The sequence below is a fragment of the Sinohyriopsis cumingii genome, chromosome 12, assembly GCF_028554795.1.
Source record: "Sinohyriopsis cumingii isolate HCF-2022 chromosome 12, ASM2855479v2, whole genome shotgun sequence".
NCBI classification, from domain to species: domain Eukaryota; kingdom Metazoa; phylum Mollusca; class Bivalvia; order Unionida; family Unionidae; genus Sinohyriopsis; species Sinohyriopsis cumingii.
The window spans coordinates 27614343-27636747 of NC_142972.1; the positions used below are offsets into that span (position 1 = coordinate 27614343).

Below are 22405 nucleotides of genomic sequence, written 5' to 3' on the forward strand. Positions count from 1 at the left end.
CAATCCAACACTGCTGGAAAACAAGAAACATGCACTGATTGGATAGTTCTGTGTGTGGTTGGGAGTCAATGGCAAGAGTGGACAGGCAAGGTGGTAGAAAAACTGTTTCCTATCCCCATGACATGACTGACCCTGAAACTGTTTACTAGATTGCTTCTACTGATAGGATTAGGATTTCAGCTGGTTTTTTGACTGTGCCATGAACGATCCCATATCTATTGTCACCTGCCATCATGTCACTGAGGGTATGTCAGTGATGATGTATAAGATAATGGTTTATGCACAGAGAGATGGAGGGGGAGATCTTAGCCTGCCAGCCTCCATACATCCTTTGTCTTGACACCAAACAGCAGAGGCAATCCAAAGGGATAGGTTTGGAGGGTCTGGGCAGGAAATGGCTTGAGTGAGGTTAAGCAAAACATGCATTCCATCACATGAGATGAAGATTAAAGTCAGATATAAAAACATTCGCCATGGCTTGGTGGACTGCCCTGTGAATTACTTTTGATATTCTAGCTGTTACCTCTCAGTAGTGTGCACTGCTGGTCTTGCAAGCCTGAAAATCGCCAGAGACACCTAGTCCAACAGTGAAGACAGGTCACTATATTGCAAATGAGTTTTCAAGGTGTGCAAAATTCCTTATCCACTGTATAGTAAGCATGCAAATTCAGCCTGACTGTAGCATAGTTCTGTCTGATGTCGAGATCTGTGAAGAAGGCACCAGAAATGGTCTTATACCAGCAAGACTGCAAAGGATACTTGTAGATGAATCTCAAAAAATGAGTGGGGCCCCGAGTAGCCGAGTGGTCTAAAGCGCTCTTCGTTACGGATCACTGCCATCTCACCTCTGTCTGCGGCGGTTCGAGTCTAAGATTCAGCCAATGTGGGTATATGAGAAAGCTTGCCAGTAGCTTCTCGAGGGTCGGTGGTTCTTTCCGGGGTTTTCCCGGGTTCTTCCTCCACCATTAATACTGGCCGCCATGTATAGCCTATCGTGTGCTGAAAAATGGCGTTAAACCCCACAACAACAACAACAACAACAAAAAATGAGTAACTTCCTCATCATTATAAACAACTAAGGCCTTAACCCTGTATGCTGGTTTAGGGGTATGAAATGGGATGGCAGACATTATGAGTTTAGCAATACCGAATAAATTCCTCAATTGTTGCCTTAAAGCTACACTCTGTATGCTATAGTGGGATCTAAGCATGAACTATCAACAGGTTGATCCCCACACTTAGTGTGCAGGTTGTCCAGGTTGATATCAAGATTGATATCTGGACAATAGGCATAAACGAAGCATCACTGTCATCTCTATGACAGTCACTGTCCAAGAGCCACAAGTAAATGGCTAGCCATATCCAAAGGATGCAGTCATCGAACTGGTATGGATGGCTAGTCAAAATAAAAACAACCAGTATGGGTTGAGCATATGGACGGCAGTGTAGATGGCTGTATTGATGGAATACTGGCAATGTTAGATGGACAGACAAATCTATTAATAAGATCCCCAGCAATGTTAAAATTCCATGGGTCAACTAGAAAGGCATAGTATGATATGTAACAGAAGCCACACGGTCACTAAATGGTATGGATTGAAAACTGGATGGCTGGATGGTATGGTTGGCAGCCAATACAGCATCGAAACTGTGGTGTGGCTAGATGGCATTGCTCATTCAAGTCATTTATAAATCCCATGTACCCAGACTTATATGACCATGATCTGACATGCATGGAGACTTATACCACTGTGACTGCCCAAAATTGGATGGAAACACGCCCAAAGTGTTAAAATTCACAACTAAAATAAAAGAAAATGGAGGGATGGGAAAAACGTCCCAGAACTAGTCAGCTCTGTTGTGACTTGCAGCACCAAATGATGCACCTTTAACTAAAGAGATGACGTTGATGGTTTAGAAGTTGCAGCTTTCTCCATGTCCCAAATGTAATAGCAACAGCAGGTAATGTTCATCATATCTATGTTGGGGTGAGGAGAACCACTGGCATTGCCCACCAGGCTAGCCAAAGACTCAAAATAATGTGAATGACTCTAAGTCCTTTGATTTTCCATGTCACTCCTTATTTCTTGCAGTTTTCCTAAGAACTGTTGACCATGTATTCTTTGACCAACTGGTGCACATGCTGCAAGTAGCCAGTTATATACACTTTGTACGGGCAAGACTTCTTGCTTTTAGTACACATCATCATTATGGTTAATTATGAAATGACAAAGTACAAGAAGAAAAACAAAACAGTTAACTGTGTTAATAATGCCAGACACATCTGATAAACCAGGGGTGATAGTATGCATGAAAACGAACTTAACATGTTCTATCGCAATGTAGCCATGTAGAACTATGTGGTCAGAAAATGGAGAAACTAAGTTCACACAGGTTGAAAAAGTCCCACAATTATGGTTTAAAAAAATAAAATTAATATGTACCACCTGTTGAAGAAACCTTAGTACATAAAAAAATAACAAATTACTCAATTGATGGGATGATAAAACACATTTCCAACAGATTCTGTCAGGTGATTTGAACAATGTTGTCAGTTCACAGTGAAAGCTTAAAACTAGCATCACCTGTTGGAGGCAAGGGGAGATAATAGGCAAGAGTTATCACACTATATAGTAGAAAAATAAAAAAGATATTTTCATCTTTGGGATGGATGGACTCGAGAGATAGTAGGGCTTATATTCTTAACATTCCTGTGACTGGGGAACATATCTGAAGGAGAAATGCAAACTTACTAAACTTGAATCGCTAACACGTGTGCAGAACAAATACTAATAACTTTCAAGAGAGCTTAAATTAACATAAATAAAACTTGATCTGGGGTATAATCCCAACAATCATAAAAAATACGCACACAAAAGAAATAGTACATTTGCTTGTAGACCCATGAAGCAATGGCAAATCCCTTTGATGCAAACAATGTAGACAATATATCATATAGATTAAGAAAAAGAAAGAGCAGTACGCATGAGCAAGAATGTATGGGGTGTCCTAGTGTTCTGGAATCTTGTGGTTCACCCTAATGGGAGAGCAAAATTTGGTCATATTTTTGGGGTAATTTCCTCTTCAAAAGTACCAGCTATACTGCAGCAAAATGCTTTTCAGATGTCGGATTAATGTATTCTAGAATTTCCTCAGTGTGATTTATGTTAAATTTTCACTAAAACATAGGAAACAATTCTGGAATGGTTGGATTTTTTTTGGTTGAAATCACTGAATCCTACATAAAATTAAATATATTACAACCCTGTGTTGTTTATATTTTTGAAAAAAAATGAGGCAATGAGTTTTATACAAATTTACATTAAATATCAATACATCAATACAACAGTGAAATGTTGTTCCTTATGAAAATGTAATTTGCAGAAAATGTATAGATAGAAAGATGGACTGTACCTCATTGTCGCTCAAATCTTGAATCTCCTCTTCATTCTCAATGTCAGCTTCCATTTTTAATTAAACTTTCAATCAGCTGAAAATTACAAAATAAAAACCTGTACATAAGTTATTTTTTATGTGAAAAAGCAATCAGAACTAATCCATGGACCTTTCTAAAAGGATGAAGGGCACAGCAGCTTATGTTGGCCGGATACATGAACTTATCCTCATATTCCTAGTACATGTAGACACACAAACATATCTTATCGGTGGGAGTCTGAATAGGTTATAACCTAAGGGTCAAGCTTCTTGTAAGATAAGTATAGATTTAGACTATAATACTGATTACATTATGACACAAATTTAGATACTACACAATCATGGCATGGGTCACAAAATTTTACTGATTCATTAATTTGACAAGATGCATTGCATTCTTGTATAAACATATGCCTCACTATTGCAAATGGCTTAAACATTCTTGTTCAAGTCAGTGGTGTGTAATAACTTGTGTTAATCAAATTGCTTCTTAGTTGTTGTTGTTGTAGGGTTTAACGCCATTTTTCAGCACACGATAGGCTATACATGGCAGCCAGTATTATTGGGGAAAAGAACCCGCGAAATCCCCGGAAAGAACCACTGACCCTCGAGAAGCTACTGGCAAACTTTCTCACATACCCACATTGGCCGAATCATGCATCTTAGTAATTTACCTATAACTGCAAACAAATTGGGTTATTCAACTCTACCCATACAAATTAGCTAAATGGGCTCTCCCACATCAGTGGGTCACCGAATGACCAAGTGGTCTAAAGCACTCACTGTTATGGATCACTGCCATCTCACCTCTGATTGCATGGGTTCGAGTCTCAGGCTCAGCCAATCTGGGGACGTGAGAAAGCTTGCCAGTAGTTTCTCATGGGTCAGTGGTTATTTCCGGGCTTTCCCCAGATTTTCTCTCCACCATTTGTACTGGCCGCCATGTATAGCCTATCTTGTGCTGAATAATGGCATTAAACCCCATAACAACAACAACAGTCTCCCACATCGGTGTTCAAAGGATTCTTCACCATAGCTATGTTTAGCCAAAAAAAAAGTTAATCTTAGTTTTCTCTGATCCTTTCAACCCCAATTTTAATTACCCTACACCCCAACATAAATTTCAAACGACAAAAAAAATGGGATGGGTCAGAGGAAACTCAGATTACCAAATAAGTAGGCTTTGAGATGATTGTTACTTATAAGATAAGAAAACCAAAAACTAAAAAACTAGTTTTCTTTTCATACAATCACTGAAATTTGTCCACAGATGAGCACAATACATTGTGCAGCAATAAGATTTGTATTATATAATTTGATGTTCGGTGAACAATTCCAAAATTTACGTGAAAGCATCTTTGTTTGAGTACACAAAAGTCTGTAATGTAATGTCTCAATACGCGTGACCACCTTATCTATTATCTCAACAAAATACCAGGGGAAAGTACTACTGTCTTCCCTTGTGTTGTATTACTACAGGTTTGAACCCCTCCTCCCCAAAAAACAAACAATAACTCTATCCACTGACTGATACTCTCAATTTCCTTTGTAACAAGCCCCTATACCCTAGTCCAACATGTAAGACCTTGACGCTGATATTTATGTTTTGGGCGTCAGAGTCTTACTGCTTAACTAACAGCGCTGTATAGTGTGTTTTGATGTTGACTAACATTGTAACAGAAGTCAAATTTTCAGGAATACCTCACAACTGGCAACTAAAAGAATAGTGCTTTTTCTACAAAATAAAGTCATAATGTTCTAGTCAGACTTTACTACTCTGATGTATTTTCCCTAATAAATTCAAATTATCATAAAAGAAATGGACCTGTTTTCAAGTTTCATTGGCCTACACTTCAGCTGAACGTTTCATTTTGTTCCAGAAACATATCCGCCACATAAACCTACTTAAGCATACTTCGGCATACCTCGACTACCATCGCATTGCAACAAATTCAAATGTATGTCAACGGAACATGAAAATGTGTCCATTTGCTAGTGTCATATTTTCATTCTGCCAGGATAAAGACAGTACAGTAACATAGCTGCCAACCTTCCAGGCTCATAATTAGTCAAAATAGGGATAAAAAGTCGTGAATTTGGACATGAATTAGTGAAAAATACCATGACGATAACTCCATCCACTCTGACCACTCAATTCACCCTGACCGTCAATACTACACTATATCAAGTTCGCAATATAAAACTAAAACACTACATATACGCAGAAATATTTATTTATCAAGACATGATACTGTGGCAGACTTGAACTTCCTCAACTGTTTGATCGTAAGTTTGTTTTCTAAACAGTTCCGACTTCTTGCCTGCTGGTTCATCTTGGGGACTAAAATTGCTGACAAATTTTCTCCAGGTAAGGAGGCCCTAAAGTCTGTCTTATTTTTCCTCACCAGCGAAAATACTCTTTTCGCTGTCGCTGTTGCTGTGAGGAATGCACAGGAGCTGCAGCACTTTTGGTTCTTCCACAGGAAAATTTGGAAGCGATTTTCTAGTCCGGGAACATTTGTCAAAACAAATGTTTAGCATGGTCTCCAGCTGATAAAGGTAGATTGTGTTCGACAAGAAAACTCACAAATAATGCTTCAGCGTTGGTAGCCTGTAGGTCTTCCGCTGATGGCTTAAATTATTCCAGAGCTGAAATCTGTGAATTCTTAATTTTCCCAACTTTTACGTGGTTTTTGTTTGCAACCGACGTACTTCCTCACATCGTCTCTGCGATGGCACATTGCGTGCAAAAAGCATGATGAATATCAATGTTTAATGGCAGAATGCACGGCCATTTTTTGATATATTCCAAATTAAACTTCACTTTTTGAGTAATACATTTCTTTTTCCTTGGTGGGGAAGACATTTTCAAGATCTTACATGCGATGCTGAACGGTAACTCAAGTCAGTGTTGGTGATGCATGCATGGAGCAAAATTCCGGTTAGGCCCCATTTTTCTCTCCAAACCATTTGTAAAACTACTCTTATACATAGAGATTAAAATATGCTAAAATGCTTGCTACCGGGCCAATGGTACTAATCGGCTGTAGATCTACTAATATCGCAACCAGCAGTACCGGACCGTTTCGGCAACTGCAAATATCACTACTAGCGCTTAACGGGAAATCAGTTTTTTTTATATTAAAGATTTAAAATAACTGAGGATTGGAGAATTCGTGAATTTTTGGCTTGCGGCATGAATCCACGAATCGCTGAAAAAGTTGTGAAATTCACACCAAATTCGTGAGGGTTGGCAGCTATGCAGTAAGTATATTAATTACACATAAATTAGTGGATAATAATAATAATAATAAGAATAATAATAATGAGGAGCTTGTATAGCGCCTAATCTTTAGAAGCTCTAAGTACTTTACAACATTAGATAACACCTATAAGATAAAATAAAAAAAAACGATAATATTATTACAAAAACAAACACCATGAAATTAGAAAAACATTAAAAAATAAAAAAGATGCTGAGAATATTTCAGGTAGGAAACATTATTAGGTCTTTAAGTTTGTTCTTGCAGTTGAAATAAGTGAGTTTTGAGAGCCCTCTTGAATATGATCAATGTGTCTTTGTGTCTAAGTTCAGTGGGCAATTCATTCCACATTGCTGGGCCCTGGTATGCAAAAGAACGCTGTCCATATGACTTTGTTTTCATAGTGGGAATAATGAGTATACGATTGTCAGAAGAGGAGCGTAAGTATCTTGCTGGTGTGTACACATGGGTGAGATCAGATAGGTATGTTGGACTAGAGTCAGACAGTGAAACGTAGCACAGAGAACAAATTTTGCGTCTGATTCTGGATCGAATGGATAGCCAGTGTAGGGTACAGAGCAGCGGGGAGGTGTGCTCTAATCGTGGTACTCTAAGTGTGATCCGAGCAGCTGTGTTTTGAACTTTTCGAAGTTTCTGGAGTAGATATTGAGATGAACCAGACAGAATTTAGTTACAATAGTCCAGTTTTTAAAGTACTTATGAACACACAAGTGTTTTAGTGGCATCAACTGAAAGATATTTGCGAATTGAGCTGATACGTCTAAGGTCAAGATATGCAGCCTTGCATATGTTCATGACATGTTGGTGCAATGTGAGAGTACTGTCCAGAGTAATACCTAGGTTTCGTACTGATTGTGTGAATTTAATGTTGGCGTTGCTGATATTTATTGTTTGAGGTAAAGGATGAGTGTCGATATATGCTGCCAAATGTGTGAGATATTCCTGAAACTTTGAGTACTCGTTCCGATGTCAACGACATAGGAACACGCTATGCAAGGCTGTTATTTGGAAAGTAAGACATAGCACTAAAACAAAACCATCATGTGCTATGTCTTACTACCTTTACCCGTACCGTCCAAATGCGCTTTGTCGGCAACACAGATCTCCCACTAAACAATTGTACATCAAATGATAAAGACCAAAAATATTTGCCGGAAAACATTAGGCGAACGTGAAGATGATTCAAATTAATTTGTTTTACATATAATTTTATTCCATTACAATTTATAAACAATGACATGTAATGCAGCCTAAGCGAGGACTCGAATTTAGGTAACAACCACAAATTTATGTCTTTGGGAATGCCTTTGTTAAACAAAATGAGAGAATAACCAGAATGCAAACAAGTTCACATTTTAAATTACTCAACAACCCTTTACTATGTTCCAGATTTGGAAGTATAATCTTGAATCGGGTAATGAACACGTGTGATCACATACCAACCTAGTACCGTATGCAGATTTATTATGTTGTAAAATATACCCTCCTGCCACTAGAAAAGATGTGTGTAATTATTAACAAAATCTATATTTGTATAAATTTTGTTGCCTATACGTATATTTTTTTCAAGTATGATATTTTTTCTTACATTAGCGATTTGATGTCGTAAAGTATTGCCTAAAGTCGGCCGCATTCGGCTTCTGTATTACCTACGAGGCAGGTATACCTGTATAATAGGTCATTTAACTCATTATCAATAAATATGGGCGTGAAGGTTGGACACTGTATCGCAAGATACAGACGTAAGATACTGATGTTGAAAACTATATCTATATGCCTTATTGCTGCGTGTCATGTTTCATCAGAAACATTTGTGTACAGCATGAAACAAGATGCTGCTACACAACCGAGACCGAGAGGTATATTGACTGTTTATTTTGATATGCTTCATATACTTCAAAGTGTCACCACAGATTATGTTGTACTTCCATTCGACAACAGTTCGGGAAATATTAAAAAAAATATGGTAGAAATTAATTATCAACACAACCTATCTGATGAGTTAGTCCTACAATGTATGATGTACCACATGTTATTAATGTTTTGGTGCTAAGTATAATCAGTGTAAGTATAATGAGTTAAATTTGTGGACGAGTGTCTATTTAGCATTTTTAAACTCAGATCTAAAGGAGCGACTTGTCGTCAGTGAGTCAAGAGTTGTACTGGATAGATAGAAAAAATAAGGATAAAACCAGTGTAAAATACAATTATATTGAATGAGTGTAATATGTCGCAAATAAATTGACAACTTACAATTTATTCAAATAAATTGATTAAAATACATTATGATTAGCTTTTTAAATCCATGAATTCATTTAAAGGTCACATAGTGGTTTAAAAATAGTTTAGAATGATCCAGTGGGTTGTTTTCAGACGTCACAATTGTGTACACAAATACCCGCAATGCAACGAGCACATATCTTGTACTGCCATTTGAGTCCCTAACAAACCTTTATCAACACGAGTCATCATGTATATTCAAGATAATGATAATATTTAATTGTCGATTAGGATATTTGCTTGATTGAAATGATGCATAGATTATACTTTAAATCATTTATACTTGAAATTATGTGCCACTATAGCACTAAAATAAAAATAAAACTAATTTACCTGGCTTATATCGAAAGACAGAAGAGTGAAGTTAAACCATAATCGAGCATATAACTATCAAAAATATAAAGGCAGTTATTTTTTTATACAAACAGACAATATTGTCTTTTAAAAAAATATTTTGTGTGATGTCCCTAAACGTGTAACCGTGAAAGAGTATTTGCAGACAGTGATCTTTGGGATACAATAACAATTACAGAAATAAAATTTCATAGCATGTGTATTATGCCAGAACTTTTACGTACAAATGCTTTTTGCAAACACATGTCTGTGCAAAGACAGCTGATAAACCAGTTTTAAAAAGTAGAGTCAGATATTGTATTTGTGGTGGAGATTATGGATGTAGTATGATACTAAATATAAGCGATAACCATTCAAAGAAATTTCGTCTTAAATGTATTAAAATGAAACATTTGCCTGATGGAGCATAACTTTGTACCAAATATCAAAACCGATTATTTTTTAAATACTTTTAAAACTATGAAAATATATATTAACAATTGGTTTTTAAACTTTAACTATAATCAAATGAAGATCATTACATGTATCCATTTGTTTGTGCATCTGTTTATTGATGGATCTATTTGGTTATGAAAGAATAACAAAGATGGTTGATATTTCAATGTTTTACATGAACAAAAAAGGAGAAAAGTCACGCATTTGGTCTCGTGCAGTTGATATGCATAACGGAATATGATGTTATATTAAATCCTTGTGCACACAATGAGACATGCCTTCATAAGTATGTGGTATGAACAGTGTCGTTAGGTGTCAGTTTGTGTGGCTAAAGAATCAAAATGGCGGATATGGAAGTACACACGTTTTGTGACGTCACGTGAAAACAGCAGATTGACACTATCTTGGAATATGTTAATTCCACACATCTTATAAATAAACAAAGAAACTTAAGCCACATTTTAGTGATTACCGGTAATAGTATTCTATAAATGTCAGCTGGTTCAAAGTCCAAGATTTCTGAATTGTCTGATGAAGTTAAAAAATCTTCCATTGTCATCTAGCCATTACAGCTATCATCCAACTGTTTCCTTGGGGTCACTGTCATCTGCTGGTAATTATGTAGAGAATGAGGTTGGGCTTTGATCATATGGTCGGTGAAGTCTATATTCAAGGCTGCAACTGAATAAGTGTCAGTTGTGTGGCAGAATCACTGAGTTCAAATAATCACCCTCAGTTACTTAACACTGAGCAAGTATCAAACTAAAGGCTCAACCATAGGTTTTCTATGTGGGAAAACATAGAGTTCTGCCTTTACATAAGCTAAGGTGTTAAGGTCAAACATACACAAGAAGATGTAGAACTCTACTTGGTACTGAGTAAGTGCATGTATTAAAAAGATTGTCAACTTGAAAACAGTGGGTGATGCTCCTACAAGCCAAAGGAGTATCAAGCTTTTTGCACTGGTAGAAGACTTGGGAAATATCATTTGGGAATTAATGTAACGCTAACAAGGAAAATACAAATTAAATCAAAGCTCTTGTTGCATCAAACACAGTGTTTATACATCAAACACAAATATTAATACAAAGACAGGTTGTTAGGACTTGCGTGAAAATGGAAGCAACATCCTTGCTAGTAAACACCCACAATAAACAACAACAACAATAATAATACTAATAATAATAATAATAATATTCATAAAGACTTTATTTAGAGAAGGTAACTCAATTAGTTACAGAACTAATCTACTTTGAGGCCTTCTATCTGTTATGTACAATTTATACAGTATATACAACTTGATGTGAAGAATCTGGCTTGATACTAAATAAGTAATTTTAAAATTAAAAGTATCAAGCCTGGAACACATGCACAGGCATCTGTGAAAACATAAACATAATATATAAAACAAAAAATATCATCCTGCATTGAAAAATTCAACTATGAAAATGATGCAAAATTACAGAAAAGCAGCCAGTATTTTTTGTATTAGAACTGTTCAATTTTCTAAAGATTTCATCCATTTAAGACATTGATTATGAAAAGAAGAAATGCTAGGAGCCTGCCTAATGTCATGGGGAATGTTGTTCCATACCAGTGGGCCAGTATATTGAAAACTTTTTTAAACAATTCCTTCTTTGGCCTTGGTATGATGTAATTTTTACTTCTTATGGACCTTAAATTTGGAGTACCATCAGCATCTCTGTGGCGAAAGATATTGCTTAGATAGGCAGGAATGGCTTTTCTTGATACTTTATACATCAATTTGGCCTTTATAAGAAATATTCTTTCATGTATTGTTAAAACCTTTATATTAGTCATTCCATCCAGAAAATTGTCTATACATTAATTTATAATTAAATGGCAAGCCCTCTTTTTGAGTCTTAAAAGTGTTGTTATGTTTGAATTAGAGGTATTACCCCAAATTACATTACAGCAGTCCAGATATGGCTGAATATAACTTTTATAAAAGATGACCCAGTCTGTATACTGAAGAGGAATGTATGTTTTGATTTTCCTCAGTAGCCAAATATGAGAACACACCCTTTTTTGAAACATGTTTAATGTGAATAGACCAAGTAAAATTGTTATCTATGAATACACCAAGAATTTTATCATGAGAGGTCATATTAAGGCTCACACTGTCAAATAGAACCTGAAGTTTGTAGCTCTCTAGCCTTGCTTGTTTTTGTTGTGTTGTAACTAGTAGGGCTTTTGTTTTTTCTGTATTTATGATCATATTGTTTTCCTTGCACCATACCAGAAGTCTGTTGAGAGCATCTTGTAAGGTATTTTCAAGTACAATTTTGGTTTTACCCATCTCACACAGAGTAGTATCATCTGCATAGAGGAAGAAACTGAAGCTCCAATCCTAAAAGGTAAATCATTGATAAATAGAATGAATAACAGAGGCCCAAGGATAGAGCCCTGTGGTACTCCACAATTAATATTTTTACTTTCAGAAAGTTGGCCATTTAAAGATACTTTTTGCACTCTGTCGGTTAAGTAAGAAGTACACAAGTTTAGGGAGTTTTCACATCATTGATAGATTTTTAGTTTTTCATTCAAAATTTCATGGTCTACAAGATCAGAAGCTTTATGAAAAATGATGGACACTTCACTTTGTGGTGGGTAGTATTTTTTTGTCTATAATGTTTTCAGATTTTTGAAATCCCCAAAATGGTAGACACATGTATTTTGTATAGGATATCTTCATGAAACAGATGAACACAGTGCATTTGACAGTATTTTGTGTACTGCAAACCCAAGAGTTTCCAACTTTGCCCCTAGATTTACTGATTTTTTTGTATATCATGCTTATAAGATTGCCCATGCTCTGCATGAACTGAATTTTCAACTTATAAGCGAGTACATGTATATGCGATATATTATGTTTCAGAATTTGTATCATTGGTTTACAGTCTAGAAATTGATTAAATTGGAAATATGATGAAATAAGTAAAAGATATGGCCTTTTGATATAAAAAAAAGATAGATTTAAAAATGCAACAACACACTTTCATTGTGTCTTTTTTAGTAATTTGTCTATGTGATTTGTATATTGGTTCTCTTTCAGTGAGATTAGTTGAAAATGAAGCATTCTGACCTAATTATATAGCACAAACTACCAGCTTGTAGATTACAAAGCTAACTTTTTGACATTGGGGCTTAAAATCACCATCAAGGGACCTTACTGGAAGGAAGTATGTAGTTGATAATAAATAAAGGAAGCTTGATTTTAAGGCCTTGGGTTATGAAAGTGGGGACTGCAGGTATGGTCCTGGCTTTTAAAAACTTGTCACCCAAAAAATCGCCAACCTCAATATTTTGTTGCCAGTTTTCAAAAAATGTCACCAGAACAAGTTGTGAATATTTTTCCAAGTCTGTTAATGTAATAGGCAATGAAAATTGAAAAAGATGGGATACTTATTATTTTATTGACAACAAGCAATACAACCATAATATTACAAAATAAATCATTACATGACTGTTTTGCACTACTTCCATTGCTTCCCACATCACTGTTAGTGCATAGGTATGACTGTTGTCACCTGAAATAAATGCATTATCAAATCTAAAATATCTACTTTCCTGACATCTACAGTCTCTATCTTTCTCTCTGTTTTTAATAGAAACATCAGGCATTAAGCAAATCTGTATTATGTATATTATTTTCAAAATAATAGTTTTGTAAGGAACTTTAGTTAATGACATTTTAATACTAAACCCTATGATCGTACTTTGCAATGTGAGATAAATGACGTATAATGCAACCATCGATTTCATGCATTCAGGAATTAAATGCCCCCCCGGCTAGCTTCACAAGGCACATCTCTATCAACCAGGAGATCAGAAATTTATTTTTGCTGCACTTTACATACTTTGCTCATAGTGAATTGCTTCCTAAATACCAAGAATGATCACTGAATGCTGTAGATTTTTTCTCAACAAACAAACTAGGATCTCCATTCCCACCAGTGAAACTTACATGAGTCAACTCCTGGCATTAATATACCGCACATATAAGCATTAATTACCATCATTAAACTAAAAGAAGGCATGATGAAACATATCACAGAGCATGTGTCCCCCTCCCAAAAAAATAATTTGGAATAAATATGTTATTTAGTAAGCAGTGTTACATGCATATATGAGTTACCAATAAGGAAATAAGGTGGGATATAAAATGTGGGAAATAGTTATCACATGTATGGTAGCTTGAGACCACATTTGAACTGTTAACATAAATTCACACCCATTTTAGGCATTGTTAGTTATGACAAAAAAAGGACATTGTTTATTGCTAGTGCTTTCACTCACTGTAGAACAGGCGGTTTCTTTGAAGTATGTCGAAGAGACGCGAGTCTAACCTTTATCTATTGTGCAGTTTGGGCACAGCTGACCAGAATATATAATGGGGGCATGTTGGGGGGGGTAAACGCACTCCACAGGGAGAAACAGCGTGTCTTTTGAAAATTTCATGTGTATTGGACCCGAAAAATCGGTGAATATTTAGTGAAAACGATACTTAAATATACTGCAAACAACTTCACGATGGTAGGTCCCAATCTGCATGTTTTTTTATTCTATCTCCCAACTTGGTTTTCAAAAAGATTTATTTTTGGCATGACACGCTAGAATAACTGATTGGTATTAACTAAATTTATTCAGTGACTATTTGAATTCTTTGGAAATCTTTCTGTACATTTGAAACTTCAACACAGAAGGGGCATTTTTTGTTGGAACGTATTCGGATTTCTTGGAACTATTGGAATTGAAAAGACTTTTAGGAAATAGGAATTCATTCACCATGCTGTAAGTTAATTTAATTCTTTTACTCCTGTATTTTGAGAAATAAATTATTTTCAATAATACAAAACTTGTTTGTTTTGCTATTTCTTGTTGCATAGTTTAAGTCCCTGGAGTCGTAACACGGGATTGATGGCAAAAGTAAATTATCATTGAGCAAAATTAACATATATTACTTACCCTGCCAGGATTCCTGCTTGGTGACGCATTGCTTCAAAAAATATCAACCAGTTGTAAAGGAATTGACGACTTATGCCTTGATACATATATCACAGAACATCTGCTTTAACTTTGTATCATATCTCAGCCACAGATGCCCAAGTTTACAGTTGTCAAGATATTTTTGGGAACTTTTGACCCATTCATCATTATGTGTGTTGCACTTGAAGCATTACTACCATCACTACATGTAGATAATGTTCAACTGTCAGGTATAACATCAGGTTCAGTGACTGTGTTGTCTTATGAATTTGCACTAAATCCAAATGCCGTTAATTCTGTTGACTTACTCTTAGGATGAGACGAAGATGCAGTGTCTGACCCATGATAAAGTTGCACTATTGACAGTATACAATTCTGATTGAGATTTTTTCCATTTGCTTTGTATTTATACACAGCAATTGGTACTTCAGAGGTAAGCAGTTTTCTCTGAAGTTTCAGCAAAACTGTTTTATTGGTACATTTAAAAAAAAACAACAGAAGGATTAGCTGTCATTCAATTAATTGTAGCTGTTTGTATTTGTGTCTTCAGAGGTCAGTCAATTGTAGCTATATACCAGTAGCAAGATTGAGTGTATCACAGCATACAGTACTCAGGCCAGATGTCAACATTAAGCGGATTATGATGTAACAGTGCACTGTAAAGATGAGTTTGTCAATACGAACAAAGAATTTGTTTATGTGACAGATATATTCCAGTGCATTGTGTATCCAGGTTTGTGGCTTCTGTTTGTAAACCCTTTGAATGTCTCCACTCCAGATCCATGATTGTATGTACAAATTAAACAGCCAAAAGGGTTGTCACCCCAAAAATCACTAGATGGTATATTTTGTTGCCAATAAGGGAAAAAATCACCTTTTGTGACTTTGGCGAAGTCCAGGACAATCCCTGGGACTGGGACCATCATTTTAAGGCCTAGGGTTATAGAAGTGGGAACTGGGACCATTATTTTAAGGCCTAGGGTTATGAAAAGTGGGGACTGGGACCATCATTTTAAGGCCTAGGGTTATGTAAGTGGGGACTGGGACCATCATTTTAAGGCCTAGGGTTATGTAAGTGGGGACTGGGACCATCATTTTAAGGCCTAGAATTATGTAAGTGGGGACTAGGACCATCATTTTAAGACCTTGATTTATTAAAGTTGGGACTGGGACCATCATTTTAAGGCTTAGGGCTATGGAAGTGGGGACTGTGACCATTATTTTTATGCCTAGGGATATGGAAGTGCAGACAGAGACTATCATTTTACAGACTAGGGTTGTGGAAGTGGGAACTGGGACCAATATTTTAAGGTCCAGGGTTATGGAAGTGGGGACTGGAATCATCATTTTAGGGAAATGCATTCATATTGCAGACAGATTGTTTTGTAGCAAATTTCTAAAGTTGATAATTCTGCATGATTTTTTTTATGTATTTTTTATTGGGACAGGGTCTTATTCTTTTTCTTGGCAGCATGTGCTGGATAGAAGATGGTGAGAAAATAATTGTAATCTACCTGTATCATTTATTTCAGTTATTAGTAATGAAGTATCTGGAGTATCAAACTTTTCTTTTGCCACATACTTTGGTGACCACATGGTTCTTCAGAGAGGACCCAGGCGGGCTAATATTTGGGGCTATGCACCTCAAGGGTCAGAAGGATCTGTGGTTACAGTTACTCTCAGTCCTGGTACAATGAAGAAAATGGCCATAGTGAGTGAGGGTCCATATGATGACTCACTGGTATGGAAGGTACAGTTAGATCCAGTGATTTCTGGCAGTCCATTCAACATCACAGCCAATCTGATGTCAATGGAAATCATGTTGATGGATGTTCTGTTTGGAGACATCTGGATCTGTTCTGGACAATCGAATATGGAATTCACCATGACACAGGTAAATAATAAATTGAAATGCTGTAAATCAACGCAGCTCAAAGTGTGTAAAGTGCTCATATATTTCCTTTTATTCAAGGTATCTAAATACTTCAGCCCGTGCATACAAAGGGTTGATTGCAAACAGGTTGTCATTTTTTATTTTTCTCAACAGGTTTTCAATGCAACTGAAGAGTTGGATGATGTAGATTACCCTCAGATTCGGCTATTTGCAGTCAATCGTGTGAATTCCTCCACGCCACTGTTTGATCTGCCTGACAATGGAATTCGGTTGCCATGGTCTTTGCCCACAAAAGGTATGTATTAATTTTGGATACATGACCCTGTATTGTCAAATTGTCTGTATAAACTTCAGATACATGGCCCTGTATTGGCAATTTTTTTAATATTCTTTGGATACATGGCCCTGTATTGGCAAAATTGTTTGCATAGACTTTGAATACATGGCCCTGTATTGGCAAAATTGTTTGCATAGACTTTGAATACATGGCCCTGTATTGGCAAATTTTCTGTATAATCTTTGGATATGTGACCCTGTATTGGTAAATTTTCTGTATAAACTTTGGATACATAGCCCATATTGGCAATTTTTTTTGTAATAACTTTGGATACATGGCCCTGTATTGGTAAAATTGTTTGTATAGACTTTGAATACATAGCCCTGTATTGGCAAATTTTCTGTATAATCTTTGGATATGTGACCCTGTATTGGTAAATTTTCTGTATAAACTTTGGATACATAGCCCATATTGGCAATTTTTTTGTAATAACTTTGAATACATGGCCCTGTATTGGCAAATTTTCTGTATAAACTTTGGATACATGACCCTGTATTGGCAAATTTTCTGTATAAACGTTAGATACATGGCCCTGTATTGTCATATTTTCTGTATAAATTTTGGATACATGACCCTGTATTGGCAAATTTTCTGTATAAACTTTAGATACATGGCCCTGTATTGTCATATTTTCTGTATAAACTTTGGATACATGGTCCTGTATTGGCAAATTTTCTGTATAAGCTTTGGATACATGGTCCTGTATTGGCAAAATTGTATGTATAACCTTTGAATACATGGCCCTGTATTGTCAAATTTACTGTATGAACTTTGGATACATGGCCCTGTATTGTCAAATTCTCTGTATAACCTTTGAATACATGGCCCTGTATTGTTAAATTTACTGTATGAACTTTGGATACATGGCCCTGTATTGTCAAATTTTCTGTATAAACTTTGGATACATGACCCTGTATTGTCAAATGTTCTGTATGAACTTTGGATTCATGGCCCTGTATTGTCAAATTTTCTGTATAAACTTTGGATACATGACCGTGTATTGTCAAATTTTCTGTATAAACTTTAGATACATGGCCCAGTATTGGCAATTTTTTTAATAATCTTTGGATACATGGCCCTGTATTGGCAAAATTGTTTGTATAAACTTTGAATACATGGCCCTGTATTGGCAACTTTTCTGTATAAACATTGGATACATCACCCTGTATTGGCAAATTTTCTGTATAAACTTTGGATACATGGCCCTGTATTGTCAAATTATCTGTATAAACTTTGGATACATGACCCTGTATTGTCAAATGTTCTGTATGAACTTTGGATTTATGGCCCTGTATTGGCAACTTTTCTGTATAAACTTTGGATACATGACCCTGTATTGTCAAATTTTCTGTATAAACTTTAAATACATGCCCTGCATTGTCAAATTTTTTGTATAAACTTTTGATACATGGCCTTGGATTGTCAAATTTTCTGTATAAACTTTGGATACATGGCCCTGGATTGTCAAATGTTCTATATAAACTTTGGATGCTTGTTTTCTTAATATCATCGCAAAAAAAATATCTATGTGTGCAGCTGATAAATTATATGAATATACAACAAAGTTGCACATGGCAAGACGTGCATACGCCAAATTATCTTTGCTAATATCATCAGGTTTCAGCGATGGGATAATATCAGATCAGGAATTCACAGAAATGATTAAGATTTACCATGAGGCAATGACGCATTTTATCAGGAGACAAGGTAGACAAGGTAGAATCTACGTCCTTGATACAGCCATTGCCTATGAAAAATGATATTAGACCCCTGATTTAGAATCAAGGTTTAAAAAATAATAATGTCATCAGAATTACTATAACAGATTGTCGCTAATACAACTCAGTCAAGATCCATGATGATATCAGCAAGCTCAACCAATCCAGAGTTCAACGTTAGCTTTCCAACTGTGATTCCAGTGAAGGAAATAGCACTAGCACAATTACGAGTGCATCATAGCTGGCCAAATATTAGATCAAAGTCATTCAGTGGGTTGCAAGCAAATAATTCACTGGTATTTGCATATAAAAATAAACCCAATGGAACCCCAGATTGGAATGTTGTGAGCATACCTATGGGCAGTTATCAGATAGAACAGATCAATGATGAATTCCAACTCAGAATCAAATCTATCACAGGAAAAGAGTCCAAAATCGTTGTTATGGTTCATGAGCCAATATTATCAACCATGATAGAAATATCAATCCCTGACTACTGCATTGATATATATTAGTCGTTGATCTGAACTTTGTTGGGAAGGCCTGATCAACCACCGGTATATGAGGGACCACAACAGCCTAAAGGAGATGATTACACTTCAGACAAAAAAAGAGTATTTTGGAGTAGACAATATGGAAAATGGTGACCTTCGAATGTGTTTGTATATAAGAGAGAGCACAACGATCAAACAGCATGTTTTATTTTACGCCGATGGGGATATTGGCATAGGTTGGTATTGTGAACTACTCTGTTATGATGGTCCCTTTTATAAATTCAATGAAATAAAAGAGCTCTTTAATAATATTGTTATCGAGTATAATGCGAATATAAATTAACTACTCAAGAAATTTACCAAATACATAATAGAGTATCCCAATGAGAAACTTAATGAGGAAATTATTTCACAGATAAAATACATAATAAAAATCGAGGATGATCTTGAATCTACAAACCGTAAAATTGTAGTCTGTTATTGATTTAACTGATACCAACCACTCAAGTAAAAAAAGAGTTTTAAAGTGAATGTCAATATCTGAGGCTGATTTACCAAAATTTAAATTTTATGGAAATCTTTTCATAGTCAATGATATTATCAATGAATATTTTCCTGTGATATTAGAATCGTGGAGAAAAATAGTCCCACCAGCAAACATCCTGAAGTACAACAATGATCCATAGGGTGGAGGTCATCATATTTTTTTCACCAGGTGTTGTCATGATCACATCAACGATTGCAGTCGATTTTGTATGTGATGCAATTGATGACAGCTATCAAGTAGATCTTGAAAAATCCAGTCACGCCCAGCAGGGATACATTTTATATACATTCACACCTCAAGTGCCACCCAGATTTTTTATTGTGTTAGAACCTATTAATCGAGTTTATCTGTAATGTTATAATCTGCTCTTGTCACGGATGCATTTCAAACTTACTGACCAGCACGGATACCAGCTTGATTTAAGAAATTTTTTAAATATAAGTTTGTTTGTATGCTCTTAAGATCAGGATTTTGTATAAAAAAACTACAAACTCACAAAAAATTATTTATGTGGTATTATATAATGTACCAACATGTGAGAGTTTTTGTATACAACAAAAGAGGTACTCAAAAGCGCCATCAGAACTTGACACTCCCCACATGGAAAAATTTAGTGTTAATATACTTATTGATGAATACGGCGATGAAATTTTTTTGTAAACACAGGAACAGTCAAATGAACTGCAATGAGAACCTATTATTGCGATTGTGTGTGATAGAGATCAAATTCTGAATTATGCACATTCTTGCCTTAAATTTGATAAGCTTAAAATATATTCTGATTCAAGACAAAAATATTAAATATTTGTTTTACTATAGTCAGAAATGAATTATTCCCCAAGTGACATTATCATTAGTTTCACACTTTCACTTTGTTTAGCTGTTACAATCACTTTCACTTTTACAATCTGTTATAACTGTCACTTTGTTTAGCTGTTACAATTACTTTCACTTTCACCCTTGACTTCACCAAGGATTTTGTCCTTGATATAATTAGCGGGTTTGCAATTGGACATAATCTTTTTCAAATGTCTTAAGGCACATTCATGATCTTTTTTGTTTCGTATTTGTGAGACAGCTCTGATCTAATTTTCTCAGTCGCATGTGCAAGTGAAACAAATTGTTCAACTTGTGTATCATCAATGGTCGCCAACAATTGTATCATGGACTGATGGAGTAATTTAATGAACCTATATTTGAGTGGTAATATATATCTACCTTCAGATCTTCGTTCATGCAGTGATTCAAAATCAAAAATAATTTTTTCAGGATCAAATTTGTATACGTTCATCATATAATTTTCAGTTGCAGAAATAATAGTGTTAATATTTTTGTAAGTCATTATATAATAAATATCTGTTTAAAATTTTTAAAAATATGCACACACAACCCCCAGTGAACTCGTAGATTGGCAAACAACATTCTAGCAAGTCCAGAGGGTGATATATTTACAGTTGCATGTACAGACACAATCCCCAGTGAACACCTAGTTGCCAAATGACATTCTAGCAAGTCCAGAGGGTGATATATTTACGTTTCCATGTACAGACACAGTCCCCAGTGAACACCTAGTTGCCAAATGACATTCTAGCAGGTCCAGAGGGTGATATATTTATATATATTTACATCTATACATACATACACCACAGGGGTCTTCTCTATGTTCAACAGATTTCTGCACACCCTTCCCATAATCAGCCCCAGGGAGTGCAAAAGAGCACATAAAGGTGTACATTTATCTGTTGAAGTTTGAGCAAATATAGGGAGGACCCCAGTAGTTATAAGGGTCATATACTCTATAAGGTGTTTGATACTTGGAAATCCAAAATAAGCTCACACAATGGGCATGGCTTGTTTGCTGTCCGTTTTTCTTTTTTCTTAATTATTATCCCTAACAAAATCTGGAGGAAGCAAGAAACCTGACAGATTTAGAAAAACAAAGATAATGTTTTCCCAAAAAAATAAATCAAAAATCAAATAATTAATTTGTTTTTGTAAAACACAATTTATCTACCTTCACCAATGACAGATTCATTGACAGAGTTATTTCCTCTGATTATATTGGGACTGTATCAATGACTATCATTGTTGCAAATCTGGATTTTTATACGCAACATCATGAACATGGAACGCAGCTATGCTTGATCAATTGCATTTAATGGATGCTCTCCAGGTCTCTCGAGTCGGATATCAAGTCAGGTTCCAGGACCACAATAATTATATCCAGGAAGATGTTTTTCTCCAGGATACTTAGCCCATGGAGCTCCTGGTAATTTTACCAGTGAAGCAGCGATATCACCTCCTATTTTATTAGAGAATTTTTTTTTTTTTGTAACACATTTTACACAAATGCCTGTAAGTGGATGCTTTTTATTCCTTGTTGTTACTGTTGTTAATTCACTGTTTGGGGTGGGGCTCTGCATTGAACACAGTATAAATTCATATTAGTTATTACATTTGTACAACATGAATATCATTGATTTCTCAGTGACATGAAAGCAAGAGGCAGTCAAGCATCATCCAGCACTACCAAAGTCTATCAGAGCAATTATCATAGGTCCATCTGGGTCTGGTAAGATGCAATTGTTGCTTAACCTGATAATGAGATGACTCAAGT

General features: G+C 35.6%; 2 protein-coding genes across 4 annotated transcripts in view; one reads left to right on the forward strand and one right to left on the reverse strand.

The window, feature by feature from the left end:
- LOC149786147 (U3 small nucleolar RNA-associated protein 14 homolog A-like) overlaps positions 1-8185 on the reverse strand; it is a 60298-nt gene extending 52113 nt beyond the window's left edge. The window contains exons 1-2 of one of the 2 annotated variants that reach the window (XM_089976497.1): positions 8159-8185; positions 3415-3490 (exon numbers count right to left, since the gene is read on the reverse strand). In XM_089976497.1, the coding sequence (XP_089832623.1) occupies positions 3415-3468 (54 nt within the window). In that variant the 5' untranslated portion in view covers positions 3469-3490; positions 8159-8185. The remainder of the gene's footprint in view (positions 1-3414; positions 3491-8158) is intronic. The other variant, XM_089976498.1, reaches the window with a different exon arrangement.
- Positions 8186-8347: 162 nt separating this feature from the next.
- The window catches only part of LOC149786148 (sialate O-acetylesterase-like), a 36065-nt gene continuing 22007 nt past the window's right edge, over positions 8348-22405 (forward strand). For both annotated transcript variants that reach the window (XR_016424885.1, XM_089976499.1), the window contains exons 1-3: positions 8348-8578; positions 16331-16692; positions 16846-16987. Coding sequence is in view for 1 of the 2 variants with exons in the window: in XM_089976499.1 (XP_089832625.1) it covers positions 8422-8578; positions 16331-16692; positions 16846-16987 (661 nt within the window). In the remaining variant the exon portion in view is untranslated. The remainder of the gene's footprint in view (positions 8579-16330; positions 16693-16845; positions 16988-22405) is intronic.